Source organism: Geotrypetes seraphini, chromosome 9, assembly GCF_902459505.1.
Source record: "Geotrypetes seraphini chromosome 9, aGeoSer1.1, whole genome shotgun sequence".
NCBI lineage: Eukaryota > Metazoa > Chordata > Amphibia > Gymnophiona > Dermophiidae > Geotrypetes > Geotrypetes seraphini.
The window spans coordinates 10,371,463-10,398,661 of record NC_047092.1 but is presented as its reverse complement, the minus strand read 5'-3'; the positions used below and the strand labels follow the sequence as shown (position 1 = coordinate 10,398,661).

The 27,199-nt window shown below is 45.5% G+C and overlaps 2 protein-coding genes across 6 annotated transcripts in view; one reads left to right on the top strand and one right to left on the bottom strand.

The window, feature by feature from the left end:
* Window positions 1-3,314, top strand: part of FBH1 (F-box DNA helicase 1) — an 83,570-nt gene extending 80,256 nt beyond the window's left edge. For all 3 annotated transcript variants that reach the window (XM_033958016.1, XM_033958019.1, XM_033958015.1), the window contains one exon: window positions 903-3,314. In XM_033958016.1, coding sequence (XP_033813907.1) covers window positions 903-1,073 — 171 coding nt within the window. In that variant the 3' untranslated portion in view covers window positions 1,074-3,314. The remainder of the gene's footprint in view (window positions 1-902) is intronic.
* Window positions 3,315-6,627: 3,313 nt separating this feature from the next.
* IL15RA (interleukin 15 receptor subunit alpha) overlaps window positions 6,628-27,199 on the bottom strand; it is a 29,638-nt gene continuing 9,066 nt past the window's right edge. For all 3 annotated transcript variants that reach the window (XM_033959729.1, XM_033959728.1, XM_033959730.1), the window contains 3 exons: window positions 20,549-20,902; window positions 9,931-10,000; window positions 6,628-8,293 (listed from right to left, as the gene is read on the bottom strand). In XM_033959729.1, the coding sequence (XP_033815620.1) occupies window positions 8,149-8,293; window positions 9,931-10,000; window positions 20,549-20,902 (569 nt within the window). In that variant the 3' untranslated portion in view covers window positions 6,628-8,148. The remainder of the gene's footprint in view (window positions 8,294-9,930; window positions 10,001-20,548; window positions 20,903-27,199) is intronic.

Sequence of the window (27,199 nt, the reverse complement as noted above, 5' to 3'; positions counted from 1 at the left end):
TTTCCTGCCTCCCCCCGGCATCCCGGCCTTACCTGTTGGTCTAGCGGGCTTTCAGGGCAGGAGCGATCTTCCTACGCTCCTGCCCCATGCAGATCACCAATAGGAAATGGCTGCTGTGAGCTCCCATCGTAGTCTCCCAACCCTTTCGTATTCCCCTTTTTTTGTTCTTTCCTATCAACGATTGTAGTTTTTTCCTTTCCTCATGTGCCCGTTTGTTTAGTTAGAGTTAGTCATGTTAGTCTTGAAAGTTTGTCTCTTGATGTTTCCGTGACGTAATGTATCTGATGTTTATTGGTTCCCTGCACCCTACAATTTTTATTATGTAAAGCCGCTTTGATGACAGAAAAGGCGGGATAACATATTTTAATAAACTTGAAACTTGCCATTTCATCATAGGACGTTTTAGCATAGCTGCGATTAAGCGGTTGTGATGAATCGGCCCATTTCGATTCCAGACTGAGGCTTAACTTGATTTTGCTAGGGGTCAGGGGATGAGGCTCTGGGTTTTTCCTATTGGATTAGCAAGCCTCTGATTCTGTCTGTGGAGGCAGTCCCTAGGGCCCAGGCTCTTCCCTGCCAGCCATCACAGCAGTACCAGTAGAAAGGGGGAGGGTATAATTTTTTTTTGGGGGGGGGGGAATGCTGAATTATGGTGGTTGGGGAGGCATGCCCCCCAACACTGAAATTTGGGAAGGCATGCCCCCCCCCCCAACTCATCACAGCCAGTTAATTACGCTGAAATGGCCACGATGAACTGGCTGCGATTAATGGTCCTAGACCCCCCATGACAGGTTCAAGTACCATTGATGTAGGGAGTGTATTGAAAGAAGTGAATGATTTTGTCCTTTTTGTGACCGAGATCAGTTTTATGCCTTATCCAACTGTTATGTCCCATTTTGCAGAGTGACATGAAAGAAGACAAAGGCGGTTATCTTTGTCACGCTTGTGTTGATCAGCGGCTTGGTCCCATGACCTACCTACTAACGACACCTGAATTAGTAAAATCTATGGAGTCCACCACAGAAAACTTAGTTATTCCATGGCATATTGCTCAACTTCTGGAAGAGATCTGAGCCCTCCAGCATCTGGACATCTCATGGCCTCTCTTGTGTTTCAAAGCCATAGATTCTGAAGGGAAATGCATGTTATCTATTTCTGGAAGGCACAGTTTGGGGGGAGGGGGGGTGTCACCTGCCAGGGCCACAAGAGGACAGCAGGGACAGCCGGCAGGTGACAGCATGGTGACAGCATGGGGGATACCCTACAAAGTAACCAGCACAGAATTCTCTGGCTTAGGTTAGCAGAGGAAACCCCCCAAAATGCCTCAGAACATTGCAATTCTTTTAATTTCAGTCAAGCAAACAAACATTAAAAGTTTTCTTCACTGACTGCGGATAAGTCTGAACAGTTCTGCAGTGAGTGTTCAAAACCAAAAACTGGCTTTTACTCCGACAACACAGCTTCACGTTAGCCAGTTTGCATACAGAAATCCAGGCCCTTCCTTTAGGTAAGTATCTCCGAGTTCATCGTAATGTCCTGATGACAGCCTTCCACATTCCCAAGCAGTGAAAACAAATTCCACTCCCTTTGAAGAGACCTGGGCTTCAGTGAACAAAGTCTCTATCTTCACCAGGCTCTTATAATTTCAACAACAAAAGCACAACAGTGCTATCCTTCTCTTCTCAGTTGCCTGCCTGGGCAGGAGGCAGAATTGCTGGGTTCACTTTAACCAAAAGCTTTCAACAAGCACCCTCAATAAATCCCAACCCTGCCCCACAATTTAGGAATTAGGTTGCCATAAGCCAACTCAGTCATAAAGCAACAGAAGGAAAAGGAACCTCCCCCCAACAACTTTTCTTTCACACAGCTCAGTCACAGCTGGTGCACAGCAAAGCAATCAGGCTGTGCACAACTCCAGCACCGCTTCTAGCTCTCTAGCTCAGCTCCCGCTGCTGCACAAACAAAAAACTTCCCAAACACAGTTTCTCTTTTAGCTACTTATTCAGCATAGAGTTTCCCCACTGTAGCTATCGGGGAAAATGTCACTGGCAAGCAATTGCCAAACTCATGTCCATTGTGTCCAGGGGCTCAGCTCCAGGCATTTCAATCTCTGCCATCTTCCAGCTCTGGAATATCCAAAGATTCAGTGCACTGCCCATCCATGGGTTCTTACCTTGTGCTTTGCCCTTGCCTGGACAGAAGAGTTCTGTCTGCCCTCTAGCTCCCTCTCAGTTCACTAGGAAAACTGACTGAGTTTTCTACGTGAGACTGATCTCCTGACAGGTTCTTGCTCAAACGGGTGTTCTGTGTCAGGATCTTCTAGGTCACTCTCTTCAGGATAGGCAGCCTCTGAGGGTCTGTACTCAGCTGACTTTGGGAACAGGCTTAGCAAAAGACTTAACCTTAGCAGGTCTGTCATCAGGGATGGAAATGTCACCCCCCGTGGGGGGGAAGAGACAACAGCACAGGGTCCTTCACTCCAGATAACATGCCCATTATTTCTAGAACATAACATTATACTTATAGACCGCGTTACCAAAAAGTTCTACGCGGTTTACAAAAGATTATAAACATTAAACAATCGTCTATTTGAATGAGTCAGCTAGTCAGGTATTTGGAGAAAAGATAGGTTTTTAGCTGTTTTTTAAAATGTCTGTAAGAAACAGCTGTGAGTAACAATGATCGGAATTCTTTTTCATGAGAAGCTGCCTGAGATGCTACAGAGTGATTTAGGAAATTCTCGCTTTTGCAACCTTTTACAGAAGGGAAATTGAACAGAGCAGGAGTTTTTCTACTGCATTTGTGCGTAGCTATGGAGAAACTATTAGCCAGATAAGTAGGGGCTGCACCCATATAAAACCTTGTAACAAAAACAGCCCAACTTGAACAAATCCTGAGCTTCCACAGGCAACCAACACCTTTTATGTTGCCAATTGGGGGTAATGGAACTTTTTTGGCTACTGGACACATGCAAGGAGGATTCGGCACCACTTTAAGAGAAATCTTGTGGTTAGTTAGGCAAATCCATTTATGGTTTCTACTGTCAGTTTTTATTGGTAGGTTGCCAGGTGGCACCAGATTTGCCAGTGTTCAACTTATTGTTCACTTGCCAAACATTTGAAACGTGTCATCTGCGGTCACTGAACCAATAAACACCGCTAAGGATGGAGAAAAGAAGATACATTTAAAATTGTGGGGGGAAAAATGGGTTCGTTTTATTGCTGGTCAGTCCTTAGGATGGAGTCTTGCTGTACATTGTAATGTGTGATATTTTAGTATGTTTTTATCTCTTGCATAAAAACCTTTTTCTTAAACTGTGTGATGTAACTTTATTCAGCCAATTTGAAATTCAAAAGTGAGCTGTGGTGAACATTAGTTGAGAGGATCAGAAATTGTGTTAGAAAACCATAGCCCTCTCGACACCTAAAAAATACAGGAATAGCCTTCTTAAATATGCAAAGTCATTTACATAATGGTTCTCCTACGGAAACATATGATGTAATGCGCCACAAATGCTAAGAAGTCAAAATTTTCCCTACTTCAATCGGTACCCTTAAAAATTTATATGCACCAGCATCTTAAGAAACACCAACTAGCGACTTTCTGTTCCTGTGTAGGCGGCTTCTGGGGCAGGCCAGTTGGAGGCAGGCTTCCCTTGCTGCCACTCTGCCTGAAGATTCAGTGCAGTGGCCAGGGAAGGAGATAGGTAGGAGTTGGGAGCTGGAGACAGAGGTCTGCAGATCCCGCTGGGGGAGTGGGATTTGAATTGGTGCAGGCTGTGGTGCTGGGGTGCGATTGGGTGAAGAGGGAGAGAGCGGTAGATGCTGGAATGGTGAGAGGGGCAGGGAAGAGAAGAGATAGGTCCTGGGGTGGGGTCCAGAAGAAAGGGTAAAGAAGAAGAGAAGCTGGGCGGGGGTGGAATATGGAGTCAGGGATAGAACAATGGTCCTGGAGGCAAGGGACGGAGACGGGACTGAAAGGGTACTGAGATGCAGTGGAGAGTAGATGAGGACCAAAGGGGTACAGAGGATGGGAAGGAGGACTAAGGAAATGGATGAAAGGTAGGGCAGGGGGTGTAGGTGGGACTGGGACCAGTGGGAAGCAGGGGTGGGATGTGGGTAGGGCCAGGGACATGTGTCCTTTTTTTTTTTTGGGGGGGGGGGGGGGAGATTGTCTTAATTGGGAATGTGTTTGACAGACTTCATTGGAAGTACCAATCCTGGGAGAAAAAAGGGTTGATTGTTCCGCTTGTGTGTACATAAATCATAAAAATAGTTTGACTTTCTAACTGCAACCTATGCTTCTATGTGCCAACGAGGTCCCGCCATGCCGCCCAACTCCCCACTAGAATTTAAGAAGGGGAAAGGATCCCCTCGTAAGTATAGCCATTCTAATGTCTCCCTGGTGCTTAGGTTCTGGACTTGTCCTCATAGTAACACTTTCTGGAATACAGTTGCAGCTACAGTGTCGCAACAATGGGGTTGCACCGGATGACCTTCCCCGTTGATGCTCTTTGCACAATTCAAAATCACAACTCCGAAACCTAAAGGCCTACAGGGGTGTTTTTTTGCAGCGTACTATCTTACTGGGCACAAACAGTATCTTGTAGTGTTGGCTGTCTACGCAAGCTCCTACAACATCTCTGTGGCACTCATCAATGATTACGCAAGTTTCAATGGAAAGGAGAGACTTCGTGGACTTGGACTCAAACGCAGGAAAAAAACATTTCTGATTGTATGGGAACCTTTCTGGAATATCTTGAACAGTTAAAATACTCATTTAATGGATTCACTCCCAGTTTCGTAGCTCTCTGCCACTGGGTGGGATGAGTTGGGGGGAGGGGGAGAAGGAACTTGCCATAAGATTTACAGAAAATTGTTCCTTTGAGTCTGTTTAGTAACATACTATTGATGTATTCCTGTTATAATTGGGTGATAGGCACCTATCTTAGGCGTAATTCCACAGTAGCACACCGATATCTGCGCACAGGACCAATGCGAGCCACCAGTTCTGCCGCTTTCACGCCTTACTGTTAGCGTTCTGAAGGGGGTGTGGGGGGGAACCCCTCTTCCCCACTACATTTATAACTGCTCCCGCTGAAAACTCCCGAACAGTGAGAGAATGGAGGTTTTTAGTGTGCTGGGGGGTTCCCCCTCCCAACCCCCCCCCCCAATGGGAGCATGACCAGTGCTAAGTGTACTGGGGGGGGTTCCCCCCTCAGAATGCTAACGGTAAGGCATGAAAGCGGCGGAACCTGCGGCGCGAACTGGTCCTGTGTGCAGATGTCGGCGTACCCATTCCACGAAAGACAGGCACCTAGTGGCGTGAAGCTCCAAAGTAGGCGCGATTCTCTAAAGGACTTTGCCGCCTCTAATGTGGCCCTTTAAAACCTTAGCCTACATTACAGGCGCCTAAGTTTGAACTTAAGCCTGATAATGTAATAGGCGCCTATCTTTTTAGACTCCGTTTACATAATTTTCCCCCTTTGTCTGTTCCACCCTTCGGACCTGAACAAAAAAAAGTCACACAAGTCTTATAAGAATAAATGTTTACTTCTCTCCAATTTTATTTAACCTCTATATGACCACACTGAACACCTTTAAGCTGTGAGCTTGGGAAACATTATTTACTTATGCAGATGATATCTTTATATTAAGAAAATAAGAATTTGCCACTGCTGGGTCAGACATCATACCCAGCAGTCTGCTCACGGGGTGGCCCTCTGGTCAAAGACCAGAGCCCTAACTGAGACTATCCCTACCAGTGTACGCTCTTGTTCACCAGGAACTTGTCTAACTTAATATTGATTGAGATTGATCTGGATATTACCAATCTAGTTTCCAAAGTAAATCTTTGTTTTTCCAAACTTCAAGCCTGGGCTTTATCTGTCCGAATGAAACTTAATACAACCAAAACTAAGCTTTTGCGGTTAGGTCCAAGATTGGACTCTCTTCCTCCTACTGTAGCTCTGGTAGCTGGGTCTTCCTTACCAATTGAGTTCTCTGCTAAGATATTGGGAGCCCTTTTTTATTCCTCTCTTTCCTTTAAGGACCAAATAAATTCCTTGGTCATGAAAAGCTTCTTTAGTTTGCGAATGCTGAGGAAGGTTAGACATCTTTTTTCATCACCGTCAATTATATTATCTCATCTTGATTACTGCAACGCTATCTACCTCGGCATTACAAAAATTTGTCTTCATAGATTACAATTAATTCAGAATACCGCTGCAAAGCTGATCTTTGACCATGTGACCCCTTTGCTTCAGAGTCTTCATTGGCTCCCGGTTTATTTTAGAACTCAATTTAAATGTGCTCGTATTTCTTTTAAAATTCTACATGGTATCTTTAATCCTCTTATTCCTTTATTTTGGAACGTTTACCGATTCTCCTTTGCAAGAGGTATCCAACAATTTAAACTGTCCCTTCCTTCTAAAAAAGGGATTAAAGGAGTCAAGATCTTCAGTCAATCTTTGCTCTTTAAACTCGCTCAACTCTGGAATGATCTCCCCTTTTATTTAAGGAGTTCCAGTTCATTTCAATTTTTCCATAAATCTTTAAAAACTACTCTATTTGCCAAACATTTTGAAAATGAATTCTTTTGAAATTTTGCTCTTATCTTCTATTTATCATTTGTAAATCATTCCCTGTTTATTTAATTGCTGTAAACCGAGTCGAGCCTTCTCAGAATGATGACTCGGTAGACAAAGTTAAGCTTTAGTTTAATTTAGAACTAAGCATAGGCACCAGCAATGCAAGCTTCTCTCCTCCCAACCTTCCACCCCTGCATCCTCGTCGCAGGCAGTGAGGTTGCAGACTTGCAGCTCTACCGTGTTGCCCTCACCGCTTGCTAAGCAGGGACCGACGTCAAGCCCGAGAGCGATGGGTAATCCATTCTCCCTCCTAAGCAGTCTTTTAGCCCCTCTGCTCACACCTGCGCTGGTGATGATGGGGACTGAGACAACCAATTAATGTCCCACGAAATTGCCAAACACCTTCCAGAAGGAAGCTTTAGGGAAAGAGGGCATAGCTTGACCTTTGGCTCTGTATTATATGTGCATGGAGCCCTTTCTTCCTGTTCTTAACATGCTGGGACATATTGCAAGCTATTCCCAAAAGCGTTCGTTTGCTTTTCATCGTTTTGCTACAATATAAAATATTTATTTTTGTCTTTGAAAATTTCCTTTTAAAAAAAAACCCTGTCTTGTTTCTTTTCCTGTCATAACTTAAGTTTTAAAAAAATGCAGTTTAGATAAAAGTATTATTACTACAGTATATAAAAGTATTATTGCTACAGTATATATTATTATTATTACTGTATACCTGTCCATTAGATTTTGTTACTCTACTGAAAAACCTTAGATAAAAATGTGTATCGGCAAAAGATTCTGGAACTCTGTTGTTCCCAAGTGCAAGATATATATGAAATAAATATGTTATCCCGTATCTGTGCCATCTCAAGCCATTACTGTATTACCCGGTTGCTGTTTTGATACAAAACAAAATTGTAATTATTTATTGTAGAGAAAAAGCAGTCCACATCAGTGTTGAGTCTGATCTTGCTCTTCTGTTGTCATTCAGACAAGTATATAAAGTTCATTTGAATTTCTCCAGTAGAAATCTGTTTTGGACTGTTTCCTATTATACTGTTCCAAATGCGCAATCCATAACACTGAAATAGACATCTGGTCATTGACATCAACCTGCTTTCTCCTCTCCAGGTTCCAGAGGTCAGAAGTGAACTTGTTCACCTTGCTGGAGTGTAATATAGCAGGAGTGCATGTGAATAAGTCAGACTTTTTCCCTTTGGTCAGGTTTTCTTCCAAATGTTGGCCTGGGTGTGATTAGTCTGTGTTCTTACTTTCTCTTCATTGCAAGCAGCGACATGTTTCAGCTCCTTAGATATAAAAATCATTTTCTTAAAAATGTGAGGCTTTTGCAGCTTCCTAGAAGATGCCCTTTTGGACATCTGATTGATAGTCGCAGCACCGTGCATAAACATGCTTTGGACAAGCACGGGATACTTTCAGGAGTGGATATCACAGCACAAGGGCTATTGTCCCTGCGTGCTGCCATCTGGTGCAGGTCATTTCTTTTGTATGGGAAAGCAGCCCTTGTAATGGGTGATCACGCTCAACTGCTCAACACTCGGTCATAATACTGTTTCTTCTTCTGTGATGTTCTGGATTGGAACATTTGGTGAAAGGAAACCAACTGCCAGAGGACTCGTCACTTCAGGTTCTTCTGACCGGTTGTGGTTCATTGGTCTTTCTGGCTGGACCACGTCATCCCGTCGCCTGTCAAACAAACACATGGATGGGAAGAATGCAAGGAACACTCAGTAAGGGTCTGCTCAGTGATCAACCTTCATGTTTCATTTTCCTTTTACCATTTTTGTGCAGTAGGTCATGCTTTATCCCAATTTTGGGTGGAAAAAAAGTGCATCTTATGAAGCAAAAAATACGTTAGATCTTGTGCATATTCATTGGGGAAATCCTGAAAACCTGACTGCATTGCAGCCCTCGTTCCCCACTCCTGATCTAAATGGATACTAACGAATGAAAATCCCTAATATCAGGATGGCCTCAGATGGGGTCGGCCTTAGCACTTGGACAGCTCTCTGTGGACCAGTTTGGTGACCCCCCTCAGACTTAACATTAACATTTCAAATGAGATGTCAAGGGGGAGGGGGAGCGAGAGGGAGGAGATGCAAGGACTGGCTGGTGGTGCAGTGGGAGGAGTATCAGCATGGTTAAGGTTACCATATTTTGTGTTGAACAATCCTAGACGCATGGCCATGCCCCGTTTTATCCCCAACCCCACTCCATTCCACCTCTGGACCTGCCCTATTCTGCACCCCCCACCCCCATCCTGGCCCAGCCTCAGCAAGTTTAATCTTTTCATTGCTAACCTCTAGGCCACGTCTGAGGGCCTCCAAGCATGTGCGGGCGCAGAGGTCCTCTATACATGGCAACAGCTTTCCAAAACTCAAACTGCTGGGTTTTGGAAATTCCATCTGGGTACCTGGACAGTCCTCTAAAAAGAGGACATGTCCTGGTTTTCCCAGACGCCTGGTAACCCTAAGCATGGTGCCAAGGAGAACGATTACCAAGGGTGGGGGGGGGGGGGGGGGGGGAGGGGAGATAGACAGAAAAACGAAGTCAGTCGCAAATCTGACTCATTTAGATGCAGAGCCCAGAAGCTTGGGGCCCAGTGCGGCTGCCCTGCCCCCAGATCCTGTGAATACATTAGATAACGCCTATATGCAGTGAAAGTCCAAACTGGCCAATAAAAGTGTCTGCTTTGGGCTTCTCTAGCACACCAATCTCTTCTGTGGAAGGAATAACCTCCATCCATGATGGCTGGAGCCAATTTCTGGACCTCTGAGATGACCACAGCAAAAAGTCGGTGACGGGACTAAATCGCGCGAGACAACGGCGCGCAGACAACTGAGCGCAAGGTTGACGGCGCGCCGAAGAAAAGCACTATTTTAAAGGGCTCCGACGGGGTGTGTGGGGCTGGGGAACCCCCCTATTTTACTTAACAGACATCGCGCTGGCGTTGTGGGGGGGTTTGGGGGGTTGTAACCCCCCACATTATACTTAAAACTGAACTTTTTTCCCTAAAAAACAGGCAAAAGGTTCGGTTTCAAGTATAATGAGGGGGGTTACAACCCCCCAAACCCCCCACAACGCCAGCGCGATGTCTGTTAAGTAAAATAGGGGGGGTTCCCCACCAACACCCCCCGTCGGAGGTGCTTAAAATAGTGCTTTTCTTCAGCGCGCCATCAACCTTGCGCTCAGTTGTCGGCGCGCCGTCGTCTCGCGCGATTTTGTCTATGAACCCAAAAAGTCTGATACTCAGCTTATTAAACATGTCTAAAGTACAGCTGGGCTACATTTTGTCTGTTAGACCTTAGATCTTTAATACTCACGACCGTTTCCATGAAATGATGAAGACTCCCAGTAACACAATCGGAACAACGATCAAAGCACTCAAACCACCTGAAAAACAGGAGCAAACAATAGTTTCTACATTGTGCTTTAAAAAGCTGCAACAGATAAAGGATGAATGCCAACTCATGTGACTTTAACTCTTACCAACGGACTACCAGAGTTTCAACAGGTCTGGCTCTGCAGAATTAAAGAAATGGGACGCCCAATTTTGCACAGGGCATCTGCCATCAGAAACTGGACGACCAAGTCGAGAAGTTCACAATTTCCTGGCTGTTTTACAAATGGCCCCGCTGGTAATGGAGTTTTTTTTTGGTAAAATATACCTAGTCCATGAGAAATACAGGTGTACGACCTGAAAATACTCATTTGCTGATTTTGCAACCTACATGTACCTCTAAGCGCCATCCATCTTCCAAAAAATTATACATATAATAGAAGCCATTTAAGGAATTATGGGGTCTTTTTAGCAAACGTCACTAAGCGCGTGCTTAAAATGGCTTCCCACAGAATGCACTCGGCCATCCTGTGGTAAGTTCCAAATCCGCGCACGCTACCCACACACTAAAGCTATTTTAAAACTTTTGTTGCAGAGGAAAAATCTAGGGCTATGGAGTTGGAAGCTATTTTACGTGGAGTCAGTCCGTAAAAATGTACCAACTTCAGCTTTAAAATAAAAGCAAAACAAAACTCTATAATAGTCAATTTATCATTTTACTAATATTTTAGCCCGTTACATTAACGGGTGCTAGAATATATGTCTGTCTGTCTTTATTTCTGTCTCTCTCGCCCTCCCGCTGTCTTTGTTTCTGTCTGTCTCTCTCCCTGGCCCCCTTTGTCTGTCTTTCTTTCTGTGTCTCTCCCTGCCCCTGTGTCTTTCTTCTTGTCTTCTTCCTCCCGCTGTCTGTCTTTCTTCCCCCCCCCCCACTTCCCTGTGCAGCAGCCACAGAAGCATTCCCTCCCCCTCCATGTCCCTGTGGAGCAGCATTTTCCCCTATAGCAGCATTTTGATCTCCCCCCCCCCCCCCACTTCCCTGTGTAGCAGCCACAGCAGCAGCATTCCCTCCCCCACATACCACGTTTCCCCTACCCCCCCCCCATTCCCGCGGTCCCGACAAACCTGCAGATTCCAGCAGCGTGTGCAGTAGAGAATGACACGGTGGCGGTTTACCCGCGGCCACCGCATTTTAGCCGCGGGTCACCCGCCGAAAATGGGGAAGAAAACTAGCAGTCGCTGCGGCGACGGGGACAAGGCCATTCACCGCCCGCGGGGCGGTGAATGGTCTTGTCCCCCGCAGTGAGGCATGAAGGATCGCGCGGTCCCCGCAGCTCACACCCGCCCGCCCAATCGATTCCAGTGTCCAGCCAGCTCTCTCCCCTCTCCTCACCCCAGTCCACAGATCCTCCTCCTCGGCGACCCGCACGCTACCAGAGAGCCGCGCACACCCGCCGCTGCTCAGCCTCGATCTTCTGCTCTGACGCAACCGGAAACAAGAAGTTGCAGCAGAGCAGAAGATCGAACACTGAGCAGCCGCGCGTGTGCGGCTCCCTGGGAAAGCGCGCAGGTTGCCGAAAAAGAAAACCCACAAACCAAGGTGAGGAGAAGGGAGAGAGCCGGCCAAACACCAGGATCGACCGGGCAGGCAGGTAGTGGCCGCGGGGACCGTGCGATCGCTAGTGTTCCCGGCTCAAATTGGAAGGAGGGAGTGAAAGGAAAAAGGCTTATATGGATGCAGCAGGGACGGTGACGGGGCGGTGAATGGGATGGCAGTGGCGGTGACGGGGCGGTGAAAGGGATGGCGGTGACGGGGCGGTGAAGGGATCGGCGGTGACGGGGCGGTGCAGAGGATGGTGGGCCGGTGACGGGGCGGTGACGGGGACAGATTTTTTCCCCGTGTCATTCTCTAGTGTGCAGCACTCTACATACGCTGCTTCGGAGCCTTCTACTGCCCTGATTTACTCTGGCACGTCCCTGATGACATCATCAGACATGCAGCAGAGCAAATCAGGGCAGTAGAAGGCCCCGAAGCAGCGTGTGTGGAATGCTGCATACGCTGCTGGAATCTGCAGGTTTGTCAGGTCCGCGAAGAACGTAGCAGCTGGACTGTTTTGTTGGGCTTTCCTTCCCGCGAGGTGTCGCCGCGGCTCCTTTCGATCCCCACGCGTCAGAGAGTAGGGAGTCCAGCGCTGAGTTCAAGTCCTGGAAGCACTAACTGCGAAGGTCCGTGAAAGAAAAGGACTCATGCAGCACTTTGAAGTCCGTTAACGGCGAACGTAAAGTACGTAAAGACCGCGTCAGCCAAACTGAATTCAATGGCTGAGGGAAAAAGAAAATGCCTCGCTGGGAAGATGGCTGGGGACTCGCGCATGCGCACTCCCGCGACCACAGACCTACTGATCATGGAAGCACGCAGGTAGGAGTGCGCATGCGCGGCTAGCGTTTTATTATATAGGATACTTATTTATTTGTTCTGGATCTAAAGTTATATTTACCAGCATTTTAGATTCAGAAGAAAAAACTTGGCGTGTTGGCATGAGAGTCGGAATTCGAGCTGGAGTCGAGCAACAGAAAAACGGAGGAATTGGAGAAGGAGTTGAAGGTTTGTTACACGTTAATCAGGTTTTCTATTCAGTTCAAGATCAGATTACATTATAAGAGGAAGTTATGATGAACAGTTTGACGGGTCGGTCAGTACAGTTAAGTCATAGATACAAATGCAAAGTTACAAGTTCAAGCAGGTCATCGTTGGCTCAACATTATTTCGCAGGAGTTGCATTAGACAGTTTAGAAATGGGCTTTTACAATTACCCTACGAACTCCACCACCCTGTTTCCTGCGCTAATCAGTTAGTGGGTCTGCCTTACCACAAGCAGAAGCTGGGGCTGTTCTCCCTGGAAAAGCGGAGACTCAGAGGAGAAATGATAGAGACCTTCAAGATCCTGAGGGGCATCGAAAAGGTTGACAAAGACAGATTTTTCAATTTGAAAGAAACCACAAGAACAAGGGGTCACTCGATGAAATTGAAGGGGGACAGGTTTAAAACAAACGCAAGGAAGTTCTTTTTCACACAGAGGGTGGTGGACACATGGAACACCCTTCCGGAGGCCGTGATAAGAAATAGCACAGTACAGGGTTTCAAGGTTGACCTGGATAGGTTCCTGGAAGACAAAGGGATTGAGGGGTACAGATAAGAGCAGTGGAAGGTTTAGAGATAAGTGTAGAGGTAGGCATAAAATTAGTCAGGGACCGCTGACCAGGCAATATGCCTGATGGGCCGCCGCATGAGCGGACCGCTGGGCTGGATGGACCTCTGGTCTGCCCCGGCGGAGGCGACTACTTATGTACTAAGGGCTCCTTTTAGAAAAGTGCGCTAGGGTTTTTAGCGAACGCACAAAATTACCGCGCGTAGCCGAAAATCTACCGCCTCCTAAAAAGCATGTTAAGGCCCTAGAGCATCTTTGTTAAAGGAGCCCTAAGTGAGCTCTTACCACCATCAAACTAGGTGTTGGTCATTGCATCTGTGGTAATTATTTTTAATGGCCGTACACTAATGTCAACATAAGAACATAAGAGTTGCCGTACTGGGATAGACCGAAGGTGCATCAAAGTTTCAAGTTTTTATTGGACTTTGATGAATCGCTTATTTAGTTTTACTAAGCGAGATACAAAAATTAATAAAATATAATCATATGTCTTTACATACAATTTAAAATAATGGGGTAGACAATTGGACATACAGACCAACTAATACAAAGAGGGTAGAGAACTACAATTTAGTACAGTGGTACCTCGGTTTACGAGTGTTTTGCAAGACGAGCAAAACATTCGCAAAATCGGCACCTCTGAAACCGAGCGTGCCTCGATTTGCGAGCGGCACCCCCCGCGATCTGGCACCCCCCCGCCACGATAGGGCACCCCCCCCCCCGGCTGCTTCTTACTGTCATCTGGGCACCGGCATGTCCTGTGCGTTGGTGCTGGTGCCCGAAGATCGGCCTCCTCTTCTTGCTGGGCCTTGAGCATCTGCGCATGCTCAAGGCCTGCGAGTTCACGTTCTCTCCGGAGAGATGACCCCATCTTAATAATGGCTTATGGACTTTTCTTTCAGGATATTATGGAAACCTTTTTAAAATCATACTAAGCGAACTGCTTTTCATCACATTCTCTGGCAATGAATTTTAGAGTTTAATTACACATTGTATGAAGAAATATTTTCTACGGTTTGTTTTAAATCAACTACTTAATAGCTTCAATGCATGCCCCCTAGACCTAGTATTTTTGGAAAGAGTAAACAAGCGATTGACAACTACCCTTTCCACTCCACTCAGTATTTTATAGTGCATGTCCCTTAATAGAAGAAAAAAAAAAAAAGTAAAATCGTCCATTTTCCTGTTGCGGTAAAAATGGCCTTAGCATGTGGGAAACAAACCAGCGTAAGAGCGTGCTCTGGCCACGGTTTAATACAGCTTAATAAAAGGACCCCTTATAATTTAAAGATCATTTGAAATCCTAGTGGATTTAACACACACACACTCTTTCTAAAGCCCTGGTTGAAACAAGCTATTACCAAAATACACATGTTTAACATCGGAAAGACACAGATGTTTTGTGGTTCAGCCAAACCATACCCGATACATCTGTGCTTCCCAAGGAATTCACGCGTGTAAACCTGACATTTAACGTAAATAGCAACATGTGAGACTACCCTGCAAAGCTTCTAAAATCATTTCCAATAAATGCCACCATTGACTCAGCCGGGCTGCAAAGTAGAGAGTTGCACGGGGACAGAAATCCCACCCATCCCCGCCAGGATCCTCTCCGTCCCCACCCATCCCCATCAGGATCCTCTCCATCCCCACCCATCCCCGCAAGGATTTACCTCCATCCCCGCCCGTCCCCATAAAAAGCAGCAATTACTTCTGACCGGATCATCAATTCCACAGTGGAATCTCTTTGGTGGAACCCTTTTTTTGTTTTCTGTTCAGGTAATTAACTTATAAACCCCTCTTTTACTAAGGCTGACATGTCCATTATATTATATGGATGAACCCTGCTTCCAAAGCCTTCCATCCCCGTGGGAGTCCCGTTGGCTAGAGGGGGTCCCCGTGGGAGTCCCGTGGGTTAGGGGGGAAAGTTGGTCCTCAACCTGGCAGCTAGGCTTCAATGCTAAGAAATGTAAGGTCATGCACCTCGGAAGCGGAAATCCATGCAGGACGTACTTCTTGAACGGAGAAATTTTAACTAGGACTTCAGCAGAACGAGATTTAGGAGTAATCATCAGTGCAGACATGAAAACTGCTAATCAAGTGGAGAAGGCTTCATCTAAGGCAAGGCAGATATTGGGTTGTATCAATAGAAGTTTCGTCAGCCGAAAGCCTGAAGTCATAATACCGTTTTACAGGGCCATGGTGAGACCTCATCTGGAGTACTGTGTGCAATTCTGGAGGCCACATTACAGTAAAGATGTGCGCAGAATTGAATCGGTTCAGCGGACGGCCACCAGGATGATCTCGGGGCTCAAGGGTCTCTCGTACGAAAAGAGACTGAACAAATTGCAGCTCTACGCTCTCGAGGAACGTAGGGAGAGGGGAGACATGATCGAAACATTTAAGTACCTCACGGGACGTGTCGAAGTGGAAGATGATATTTTTTTTCTCAAGGGACCCTCGGCCACAAGAGGGCACCCGCTCAAACTCAGGGGCGGAAAATTTCATGGCGACACCAAAAAGTATTTCTTCACAGAGAGAGTGGTTGATCATTGGAACAAGCTTCCAGTGCAGGTGATCGAGGCAGACAGCGTGCCAGACTTTAAGAATAAATGGGATACCCATGTGGGATCCCTACGAGGGTCAAGATAAGGAAATTGGGTCATTAGGGCATAGACAGGGGGTGGGTAAGCAGAGTGGGCAGACTTGATGGGCTGTAGCCCTTTTCTGCCGTCATCTTCTATGTTTCTATGTTTCTATATGTAGAATAGCCATCCGGTGGAGGTGGTAGAGATAAAGACTGTGTCTGAAGTCAGGAAAGCGTGGGACAGGTACATGGGATCTCTTTTGGAGAGGAGATAGTTGATGCTGTGAATGGGCAGATAGGATGGACCATTTGGCCCTTATCTGCCACCATGTTTCCATGTTTCTATAACCATAAAGCTCTATTACCTCACAAGGCAGGTGTAAAGAGCCTTAGCCAATAGGAAGAGGAGATGCAAATGTTAAGAGCCTTAGCCAATAGGGAGAGGAGGAGAGAGTGGCTGCTGCAGACACCAGAAAGTATTTCTTCACAGAGAGAGTGGTTGATCATTGGAACAAGCTTCCAGTGCAGGTGATCGAGGCAGACAGCATGCCAGACTTTAAGAATAAATGGGATACCCATGTGGGATCCCTACGAGGGTCAAGATAAGGAAATTGGGTCATTAGGGCATAGACAAGGGGTGGGTAAGCAGAGTGGGCAGACTTGATGGGCTGTAGCCCTTTTCTGCCGTCATCTTCTATGTTTCTATGTTATGGTTATAGAAACATGATGGCACATAAAGGCCAAATGGCCCATCCGCAGCATCCACTACCTCCTCCTCTCCCTATTGGCTAAGACTCTTAACATTTGCATCTCCTCTTCCTATTGGCTAAGGCTCTTTACACCTGCATTGTGAGGTCATAGAGCTTTATGATTATAGACACATGATGGCAGATAAAGGCCAAATGGCCCATCCGCAACATCCACTATCTCCTCTTCTCCCTATTGGCTAAGGCTCTTAACATTTGCATCTCCTCTTCCTATTGGCTAAGGCTCTGTAAACTTGCATTGTGAGATCATAGAGCTTTCATGGCGACACCAGAAAGTATTTCTTCACAGAGAGAGTGGTTGATCATTGGAACAAGCTTCCAGTGCAGGTGATCGAGGCAGACAGCGTGCCAGACTTTAAGAATAAATGGGATACCCATGTGGGATCCCTACGAGGGTCAAGATAAGGAAATTGGGTCATTAGGGCATAGACAGGGGGTGGGTAAGCAGAGTGGGCAGACTTGATGGGCTGTAGCCCTTTTCTGCCGTCATCTTCTATGTTTCTATGACCTGCGGGATTCCCGCGGTCCCCGTTCCCGTGCAGACCTCTACTGCAAAGGTCACGGTGTGTCATTCAACAGGAAAAGAAAGCAAATGATGATGATGAAGCAACAGGCCCAGATTCTACGGTTACTACTGCTTATCATTTTTATAGCTCTGCTAGACGCATGCAATGCTGTACATTAAAACTTTCAAGAGACAGCCCCTGCTCAGTAGAGCTTACAATCTAATGCATGAGGGACCTTCAAAATGTTTCTGCACTTTTAATTTTTTAAACACTATTATTAAATAACTCAAAAGCAAATTCTATCACTTTTCCACATAATCACGCTGTTTCGCAATACATTTTTCCCAGCGTCCTACTAACTTCTTAAGGCCATCAAAAAAGAATGTTTTTGATGGAGTGCAAGAAAAAAGCGCGGAAGAACCCTCGTAAATATGGCGCTAAAAATGATCAGTGCATGCGACCTTTATAGAATACAAACATAACATTCGTATCATGCTTAACTGGGAGCCAGACTTATGCCTCATAAAAGCAGATGTAACTCCCGCACTCAGGCCTGGAAAGGCCTCATTCTGTAAAGCTGCGCCTAACTTTTAGAAACACCCCTGACTTACTCAAGCCCCTCCCATTGCCATGCTGCCTTTTGAGATCTACATGAGACCAGTGAGGTTCAGCTGGTGGGGAAGAACACAGTAGAGAATGACACGGGGACAAATTTTTCCCTGTCCCCGCAGGAACTCAATTTTCCCTGTCCTGTCCCCACAGGTTTTGTCGCTGTCCTTGTCCCATTCCTGTAAGCTCTGCCTTAAGCGCAAAAGCCTCGGACACTTATGATTTGAAAGTGTTTTGAGGCTTGTGCAGATGAGGACGGAGCTTAGGCATTGGAGGAATGAGGCATTATGACATCACAATCTGAGCTCTAGAATGTTGCTACTTAGGATTTTAAAGCATTTCAGGCTTGTGCAGATGAGAACGGAGCTTAGGCATTGGTGGAATGAGGCATTATGACATCACAATCTGAGCTCTTGAATGCTGCTACTTAGGATTTTAAAGCATTTCAGGCTTGCGCAGATGAGGACGGAGCTTAGGCATTGGTGGAATGAGGCATTATGACATCACAGTCTGAGCTCTAGAATATTGCTAGTTATGATTTTACAGTGTTTGAGGCTTGTGCAGATGAGGACGGAGCTTAGGCATTGGTGGAATGAGGCGTTATGACATCACAATCTGAGCTCTAGAATGTTGCTACTTATGATTTTACAGTGTTTGAGGCTTGTGCAGATGAGAACAGCTTGCAGGAATGGGGCAGGGATAGAAAAAAAAAAAAAAGCTTGCTGGGATGGGACAGGAAAATGAGTTCCTGCGGGGACGGGGAAAAATTTGTCCTCGTGTCATTCTCTAGTCTCAGCCAGCTGGGGGAGGGTGATACCCCCATTGCCCTCCCTCACGACAATTTGTTGTTGGGTGTTGATTTTTTTTTTTTTTTTTTTGCATTTATTCTGTGTATGTACCCATTACTATCACCAGAGATGGGCACATGCAAATTTAGCGAATCTTCGCTACTCTCCGCCTACCTCATTTGCATGACCATTTGGGGGGGAATGACTTGCCTTTTTTAAATCGCTACTATAATGGCTGAGACAGCGGACAGTCGGTTTTAAACACAATATTTTGATAATTAAGGCATTTTATGTTACAGGTGGAATTAGGTGGAACATGGGTGAAGAATGGGAGAATATATTGTATGAAGGGGTGCTGAAAAGTCCTCAGCCCAGGCGTTATTTTGCCACTGTAACTGAAAAGTGTTATCTTATTTCATTAAGTGCCAATTTGCAGAAACAAAATTCTGTTTTTGACATTGTTTCAGATCATTGATTGAATCATACGGAACGCCATTCTCTTCTTGGGTGGGCCGAGAACTTTACAGCCCCCTCTCATAGCTGGTGCATGGCAGCTACCATACACTAATCTAATCTAATCTAATCCTTAGGTTTGTATACCGCATCATCTCCAAGTTCGCAGATCTACTTTAAAAAAGTTTTCCTTTCTGTAAGCAAATGGTTTTAATGTTTTCTGATGTGGCCAGGCCTACTCAGATGTGTCATAAAGCCTTCCTACAGCTTAAGGCTCATGTCTTGGCTGTGTGTGTTGGGAGGGGGGAGGGTTGGGCTCATATATTTTTAATTTCCATGTAAATGTCTGGTCACATATGAGAATCATTCTTACCACATTTTGGATCCTGCACAATTAAAAAATATTCTCTCTACTAATCTAATCTAATCTTTCGGTTTGTATACCGCATCATCTCCACGTTCGTAGAGCTCGACGCGGTTTACAGTAGGAGAAATAGGAAGGAACTACAACAGAGGGTTAGAGGTAGAAGTGTGAAGAAAATTTAGAGGACTTGGGATGCCAAGATAGAAGAGTTTCCTTGATTCCTAAGTTGGAGGGAGACTTACATTTTTTGAGAAAAGCCAGGTTTTCAGATGTTTGCGGAAAACTTGGAGAGAGCTCAAGTTCCGAAGAGGGGAGGTAAGGTTGTTCCAGAGCTCAGTGATTTTGAAGTGGAGGGAGGTCCCTAGCTTTCCTGTGTGGGAAATGCCTTATAGCGAGGGGAAGAATAGTTTTAATTTGTGGGAGGATCTGGTGGTATTAGGGTTTGAGGAATTCCAAGAAAGAGGGATAAAGGGAGGGAGGATACCATACAGGATTTTGAAAGCTAAACAGGCGCATTTATAGTGGACCCTGGCGATTATCGGAAGCCAGTGGAGCTTGGCCAGGAGCGGGGAGACATGATCAAATTTACTTTTAGCGAAGATGAGCTTGGCCGCGGCATTCTGACAATTTTGCGGCGAACATAGGTTTACTTACTGCTTTCTAAATCGGAGATGCTAAGTGCGACCATGCTAATGGACATTTTAACGTTTTATGAACATTTTATCCACAATGAGTATGAAATTTGCATATCCAGTAGTAGAAACGGTGCATGAAAATCTCTCATGCGTCGCAAGTCACTCAATCCTCCACTATCCCAGGTACGTTAGATAAGATTTTGGGCCTACTGGGACAGATAAGGAAAGATAATTGAGTACCTGATTGTAAATACCGAAAAAAATAAATAAAAGTGTGGCCTACAAAGGAAATGCTTAGCAGACTCCCAATTAGAGATCGGCGGAATTTTGGCTTCCGTTTCAGATTTGCCATGAAACCGACCCTGTCTGGGTTCAGGTTTCAGCTGAAAGTGACGGTGCATTTCTGGAAGAAACCAAAACCGTGCGTGACCCACTGGTTTCGGGTCTGCTTCTACCCCCAGTAGTTGCTGTGTTAGATTTGGAATTATTGCCCATTAATTTATGGCATTAAGGCAATAACTACAAAATCTAATGGCGTCTCAGCAAAAACTGACCACTTCCAATTTTCTTTAATACTGAGAAATTATACGAGTAGTAGTTCTCTATGCTATAACACTACGGTGTCTGCGGGAGCCCTATTTCTCTATTAAAGGACTTTGCAGATGTTCTTGAGTGAACTCTCCAACCTTGCAGGGCAGAGCTGCTGAATTTGGTCTCCGACGAGGAGGAGCTGTCATCTGTAAACGGCCATGGTGTGCTCTGCTCCGTGGGTGGAGAGCTGGGGTCTGGCAGGGGCCAGGAGGTAGCATTTGCTGTTGTGAATAGAGGGGTGGCTTCTCTCGGGAGCGCAGACACGCTTATTGTCTTTGCTTGAGCAGAGTGTGCTGTCGACGGCTGAGAGGCAGAGCTTGTCCCTGGTGGAGTGCTGACAGCTGTGGCAGATGGAGGGAAAGTCTTTGCTGTTGTCAGAGAAGTAGGTTTTGTGCTTGACATACCTTCCGCAGAGGTAACAGTTGTTGGAGATGCGAGTGATGTATCCCCTGGTGAAATAAACAGAGTTTTTAATGTCATCCCAAAACACTGCAGAACTCCTATCTGTAGTAATACAGATGCTTTTTGGCTTCCAGACAAGGTGGACACAGAATATGAGAGCAGATAACAACCAGAAAGCCAATTTTGCCTGTTTTCCTATCCTGTCACAGTACCAGAGAGCTTTCAGCATCTCTAATCTTATCACCTCAGCCAGTGTTTGTCCCTTTAGAGCAGGGGTGTCAAAGTCGATCCTCGAGGGCCGCAATCCAGTCGGGTTTTCAAGATTTCCCCAATGAATATGCATGAGATCTATGTGCATGCACTGCTTTCAATGCATATTCATTGGGGAAATTCTGAAAACCCGAATGGATTGCGGCCCTCGAGGACCGACTTCGACACCTGTGCTTTAGAGAATGACACAGGGACAGAGCCCTCAGGGTGGGGGGGTGGGGTTAGAATCCATGGGGCAGAATGATGACAGACCATGAGGGGCTGGGATGTTTATTGAAAGCTTCTATGCTGCTACTAATGACTGGGGAGTCAATTCAGAGCGGTTGACATGAGCTTCTGTAATGGTGCTACAATCTTTGAGCTTCTGTAATGGTGTTACAAGACAGAGTTGGCATTTTCTGGGGACAGGGACAGAGCTCATAGGGAAGGAGACAAGCTGTGTCCTCATGTCATTTTCTAAAAGATTGAGACTAGCCTTAAATAGGCTGCTTCAACTAAACGGAGCAGTATCTATAAAATGCTAGTATCAATATTTAAAAGCTTAACACATCTTAGAAACTGGCAACTAAATTCAATGATTGAAAAATAAATTGCAGAAGCTACTTTTGGATTTAAATGAACCACTGTTAAATTTGTGTCTTGTCTGATGTGGCAAGAAGAGTTTTGTCCACTGACCAGACTCTTACCACCTGCAACGTCCTTCCATCATGTGCCCAGCTGGTCAAGCATCTTACTGTTACTGCAACAGATTCATCCATTATTGCTGGCATCAAGGAACATTCCCCACATTTAAGACACTCGCTTTTCTGTTCATCCAATGCTACACAGTGTTGGTTCTCTTTTAGGCCCCTGTCCGAAAGACAATCCAATTCTCTTCCCAGATGGAAAAACACAGGCAGCCAAATCTTTGGGAAGGCTGTACCAAAACCAGATCAAAATGGAAGGCTCTATTTGTGATTCACAAACAGTTGTACGGCATACTGACATAAGAACATAAGAACATAAGAAATGCCTCCGCTGGGTCAGACCTAAGGTCCATCGCGCCCAGCAGTCCGCTCACGCGGCGGCCCATCAGGTCCAGGACCTGTGCAGTAATCTTTTATCTATACCCCTCTATCTCCTTTTCCAGCAGGAAATTGTCCAATCCTTTCTTAAACCCCAGTACCGTTCGCTGCCCTATAACGTCCTCTGGAAGCGCATTCCAGGTGTCCACCACACGTTGGGTAAAGAAGAACTTCCTAGCATTTGTTTTGAATCTGTCCCCTTTCAACTTTTCCGAATGCCCTCTTGTTTTTTTATGTTCTGAAAGTTTGAAGAATCTGTCCCTCTCTACTCTCTCTATGCCCTTCATGATCTTGTAAGTCTCTATCATATCCCCTCTAAGTCTTCTCTTCTCCAGGGAAAAGAGACCCAGTTTCTCCAATCTCTCAGCGTATGAAAGGTTTTCCATCCCCTTAATCAGTCGTGTCGCTCTCCTCTGAACTCTCTCGAGTAACACCATATCCTTCTTAAGGTATGGTGACCAATACTGGACGCAGTACTCAAGATTGCCCGGTACAGCGGCAGGATAACTTCTTTCGTTCTTGTTGTAATACCCTTCTTGATTATCCCCAGCATTTTATTCGCTCTCTTGGCGGCCGCTGCGCACTGTGCCGTCGGCTTCATTGTCATGTCCACCATTACCCCCAAGTCCCTTTCTTGGGTACTCTCATTCAATAACATCTCTCCCATCGTATAGCTGTGCCTCGGGTTTCTGATTCCCACATGCAATACTTTACATTTCTCAACATTGAACTTCATCTGCCATCTCTCTGCCCATTCTCCCAATTTGTCCAAGTCCCTTTGCAATTTTTCACAATCTTCCTTTGTCTGACCAATCTGACCGTTTTTATACTTTAATAAAAACATTTAAATAAAAAATCCTAAGTGTTTGAGGCTTGTGCAAATGAGAACAGAGTCCATGGGGACCGGGGTGGGATGGGAACAGAGCCTGCAGGGACGGAATGAGGATAAGGACAAATGATGTCCCCTTTTCATTCTCTCTGTGTTTCTGCCTCCACTGCTGCAGAGAGGCAGTCCCAGGCACTCCCCAGCTGTTTTTCTGTGATGAGAGGGGGCATAGATGTGTATTTTTTTATCCTGATTAGAAGAAACAAAGGGCCAGATTCACCGATCCGGGCAGGTCCGACGAATTCCCAACAAGTAAATATGCAGATGGGGGTGATCGGAGGAACCATCTGCAGGCATGGATCGCTGTTAAGCAATCCCCGAGAATGCGCAGACCATCTGTAGATGGCTCCGGGCCAGGCTTAGATTTTTTTAACCTGCTTAAAAGCCCCTGGGTTAAAACCACAGGCTTGCACTGGCTTTTTTTCATCGGGGCAGCAGGCAGGAGAGGAGCATGGGGCAGAGTGGGCAGGAGAAGAGCATCGGGGCAGCAGGCAGGAGACAAGCATGGGGCAGAGTGGGCAGGAGAAGAGAGCAGGGTAATGTAATGTAATGTAATTTATTTCTTATATACCGCTACATCCGTTAGGTTCTAAGCGGTTTACAGAAAATATACATTAAGATTAGAAATAAGAAAGGTACATGAAAAATTCCCTTACTGTCCCGAAGGCTCACAATCTAACTAAAGTACCTGGAGGGTAATAGAGAAGTGAAAAGTAGAGTTAGAGGAAAAATAAAAATAAAATAAACATTTTAACAAGACAGCATTGATCTAAATACTTTGGAAGGTAGAAGAGAGGAGAGAAAGGAATAGAAGCAGAAGGGGGAGCCGTTGAACAGTAGAATTCTGCAGCATCCACTATCTCCTCCTCTCCCTATTGGCTAAGGCTCTTTAACATTTGCATATCTTCTTCCCATTGGCTAAGGCTCTTTGCCTGCATTGTGATGTCATAGAGCTTTATGGTTATAGAAACCTAGAAACATGATGGCAGATGAAGGCCAAATGGTCCATGTAATGTAATGTAATGTAATTTATTTCTTATATACCGTTACATCCGTTAGGTTCTAAGCGGTTTACAGAAAATATACATTAAGATTAGAAATAAGGTACTTGAAAAATTCCCTTACTGTCCCGAAGGCTCACAATCTAACTAAAGTACCTGGAGGGTAATAGAGAAGTGAAAAGTAGAGTTAGAGGAAAAATAAAATAAACATTTTAACAAGACAGCATTGATCTAAATACTTTGGAAGGTAGAAGAGAGGAGAGAAAGGAATAGAAGCAGAAGGGGGAGCCGTTGAACAGTAGAATTCTGGAGAAATTTAAATGATAGAAATAGAACAAAACAAAGACAAAAGGCAAAACAATAGATAAGATTAAAGATAAATCATAAGCTGGAAAGAAAAATAAAATAAAACTTTGTCTTCAATCCACGGTTTCAGCGTCAGTGATGAAGTGGAGCAAGTAAGTTTAGGAGGAGCGATTGACGTTTCCAGAAAGGGCTTCTTCAGGGAAGAGACTTGGCCGACAGTCCCAGGATGCCTATGTCTCCTCCCCTGAGATGTTCTCCCATCCATGCATTCCCTCCCAGACACACTGCCCGTGCCCCAGCCGCTCCAAGGAGGCTGCCCCAGATGAGGCCCACGGTGAATGCAGGATTCTCTCCTCTGCGGGAAAGCCGCCCGGAGCCGACAGTCGATCTTCTTAGCGGATTGCATGGGTGTGCAGAGAGCAGGGCTGGAGAGTCGGAAAGACGTTTTCGACTGGTCCCCAGCAGTCGCTTCTTCGGTTGATCGGCCAGCCCAGTCAGATGGGATTGATTGTGTTGTGAATTGCGCCCCTGCCCACTTTGCATGCGTTTCACCTCATTCGCATGCACGGATTCGAAGTGGATCACAAGAGAGGTAAGTGAATCAGGCCGGAGGGAAATTTGCTCGTAAAGGGGTCGCAAACCGATGGATTTGCTTTGTGAATCTAGCCCAAAGACCCTTAATAAAGAGGAGAAGTGAAATGAAAACTAAGTGGCAGGGGTCTCAAAATCCCTCCTTGAGGGCCGCAATCCAGTTGGGTTTTCAGGATTTCCCCAATGAATATGCATGAGATCTATTTGCCTGCGCTGCTTTCATTGCACATTCATTGGGGAAATCCTGAAAACCCGACTGGATTCCAGCCCTCAAGATTTTGGCAAATCCGGTGCTAGGAGCAGAAGAGAAACTAAAGCCTTCACGGCTAGTACAAATGCTTAAGACTGTACCGGGCCATGGTGCGTCCTCACTTGGAGTAACTTGCATCCAGCATTGGTTACTGTACATGAAGAAGGACACGGTACTATTCGAAAGGGTCCAGAGAAGAGCGACTAAGATGGTTAAGGGGCTGGAGGAGTTGCCGTACAGCGAAAGATTAGAGAAACTGGGCCTCTTCTCCCTTGAACAGAGGAGATTGACAGGGGACATGATCAAAACATTCAAGGTATTGAAGGGGATAGACTTAGTAGATAAGGACAGGTTGTTCACCCTCTCCAAGGTAGGGAGAACGAGAGGGCACTCTCTGAAGTTAAAAGGGGATAGATTCCGTACAAACGTAAGGAAGTTCTTCTTTACCCAGAGAGTGGTAAAGAACTGGAACGCTCTTCCAGAGGCTGTCATAGGGGGAAACACCCTCTAGGGATTCAAGACAAAGTTAGACATGTTCCTGCTGAACCGGAATGTTCTTAGGGCGCTGGTCTTTGACCTAAGGACCGCTGTGTGAGCGGACTGTCGGGCACGATGGACCACTGGTCTGACCCAGCAGCGGCAATTCTTATGTTCTTATGAAGTTGCAGAAGTTAGAGGGTTTTCAGGATTTCCCCAATGAATATGCATGAGATCTATGTGCATGCACTGCTTTCAATGTATATTCATTGGCTGCGTACGTCTGGTAGCGCTATAGAAATAATTCATAGTAGTAGTAGTGTGAAGAGTTTGTCTTTGGGAAGCAGAGCTGAGATTGTGATGTCATAATGCCTCATTCCACCAATAAGAGCCAACCTCATCAGTGATGTCACAATAGCTTGATTGTCCTGTACTCCCCTCTGCCCAACCTAGTGCTGCCCGATTCAGGAAAAAAAAATAAAAAAAATTTAAATTCGATTCAGCCTATTGAATTGATTTTTCTGCCCAATTGGGTGTTTTTTTTAAGCTCTGCAGTTATGGCACATTAATTGCCAAAATTAATGGGCTGTAACTATAAAATCATGGTAGTCTGATTGCCATAAATTGTGCATGTCATCTCAGGACTCCTACAATCCTTTTAAAAACCAAATCAGATTTCCCCCATGACAAAATTATAGCTCTGCTCATGGCAGATTAGGCAAAACTCATTTTGTACACCGGACATGATCAAGGCATGCCAAACAGGGATTAATGCTTACCAGTAACTAGTCTACTATATCTGTGTAAATAATATCATGGCTTAAATGCATCTGGCTACCTACACAGATAAATAAGCTTACTGACTTCCAAGGAATGCTTATTATTAATTTGATGCTTCTAATTTGTGTTCATATAGCAGACAAACCAGTTCAACTACCCAACTCTAACAAGGCCCATGGAAAGCACAACTCTCGAATTCTGGTAACATGGGATCGAGTTACTTTTGGCCTTGGGCCATGTCACGGTTTCCAGTACAAATAACAAGAAAACAATTAATAGGTATAGTAAAAGTTTAAGATAAGCAGGTCAAGATTCCAGGTCTAAACAAGCCATAAAAATCAAGCCTGTGCCAAACCAGAAAATCCCTAGCTTGTGCCTACAAGTGAAACGGGTAAACTTTCAAACTCCCAAATGCCAAAAGCTCACTGAAAACGTTGTCAATAGACAATATAAATGTTAACTTTATTTCCCCCCTCACCCCCCCCCCCAGAACCATCCTGCTCCATCCCCTTACTCTCCCTCGCATCCCATCAGGGATATCAGCGAATCCTCTCTCAAACTTTCATCCTTTGAAGTCTTAATTCCGTTGCTCAGCTTACTCATTTTTTTTTTTTAAACTACAAATCCTACTATCCCTAGCGCCAGGCCCTGAACATTCCCGGCCAGATTAGCAGTCGCCAATAGAAGGGAGTTAGCTGGGAGGCCCGCAGGTAGCCTGG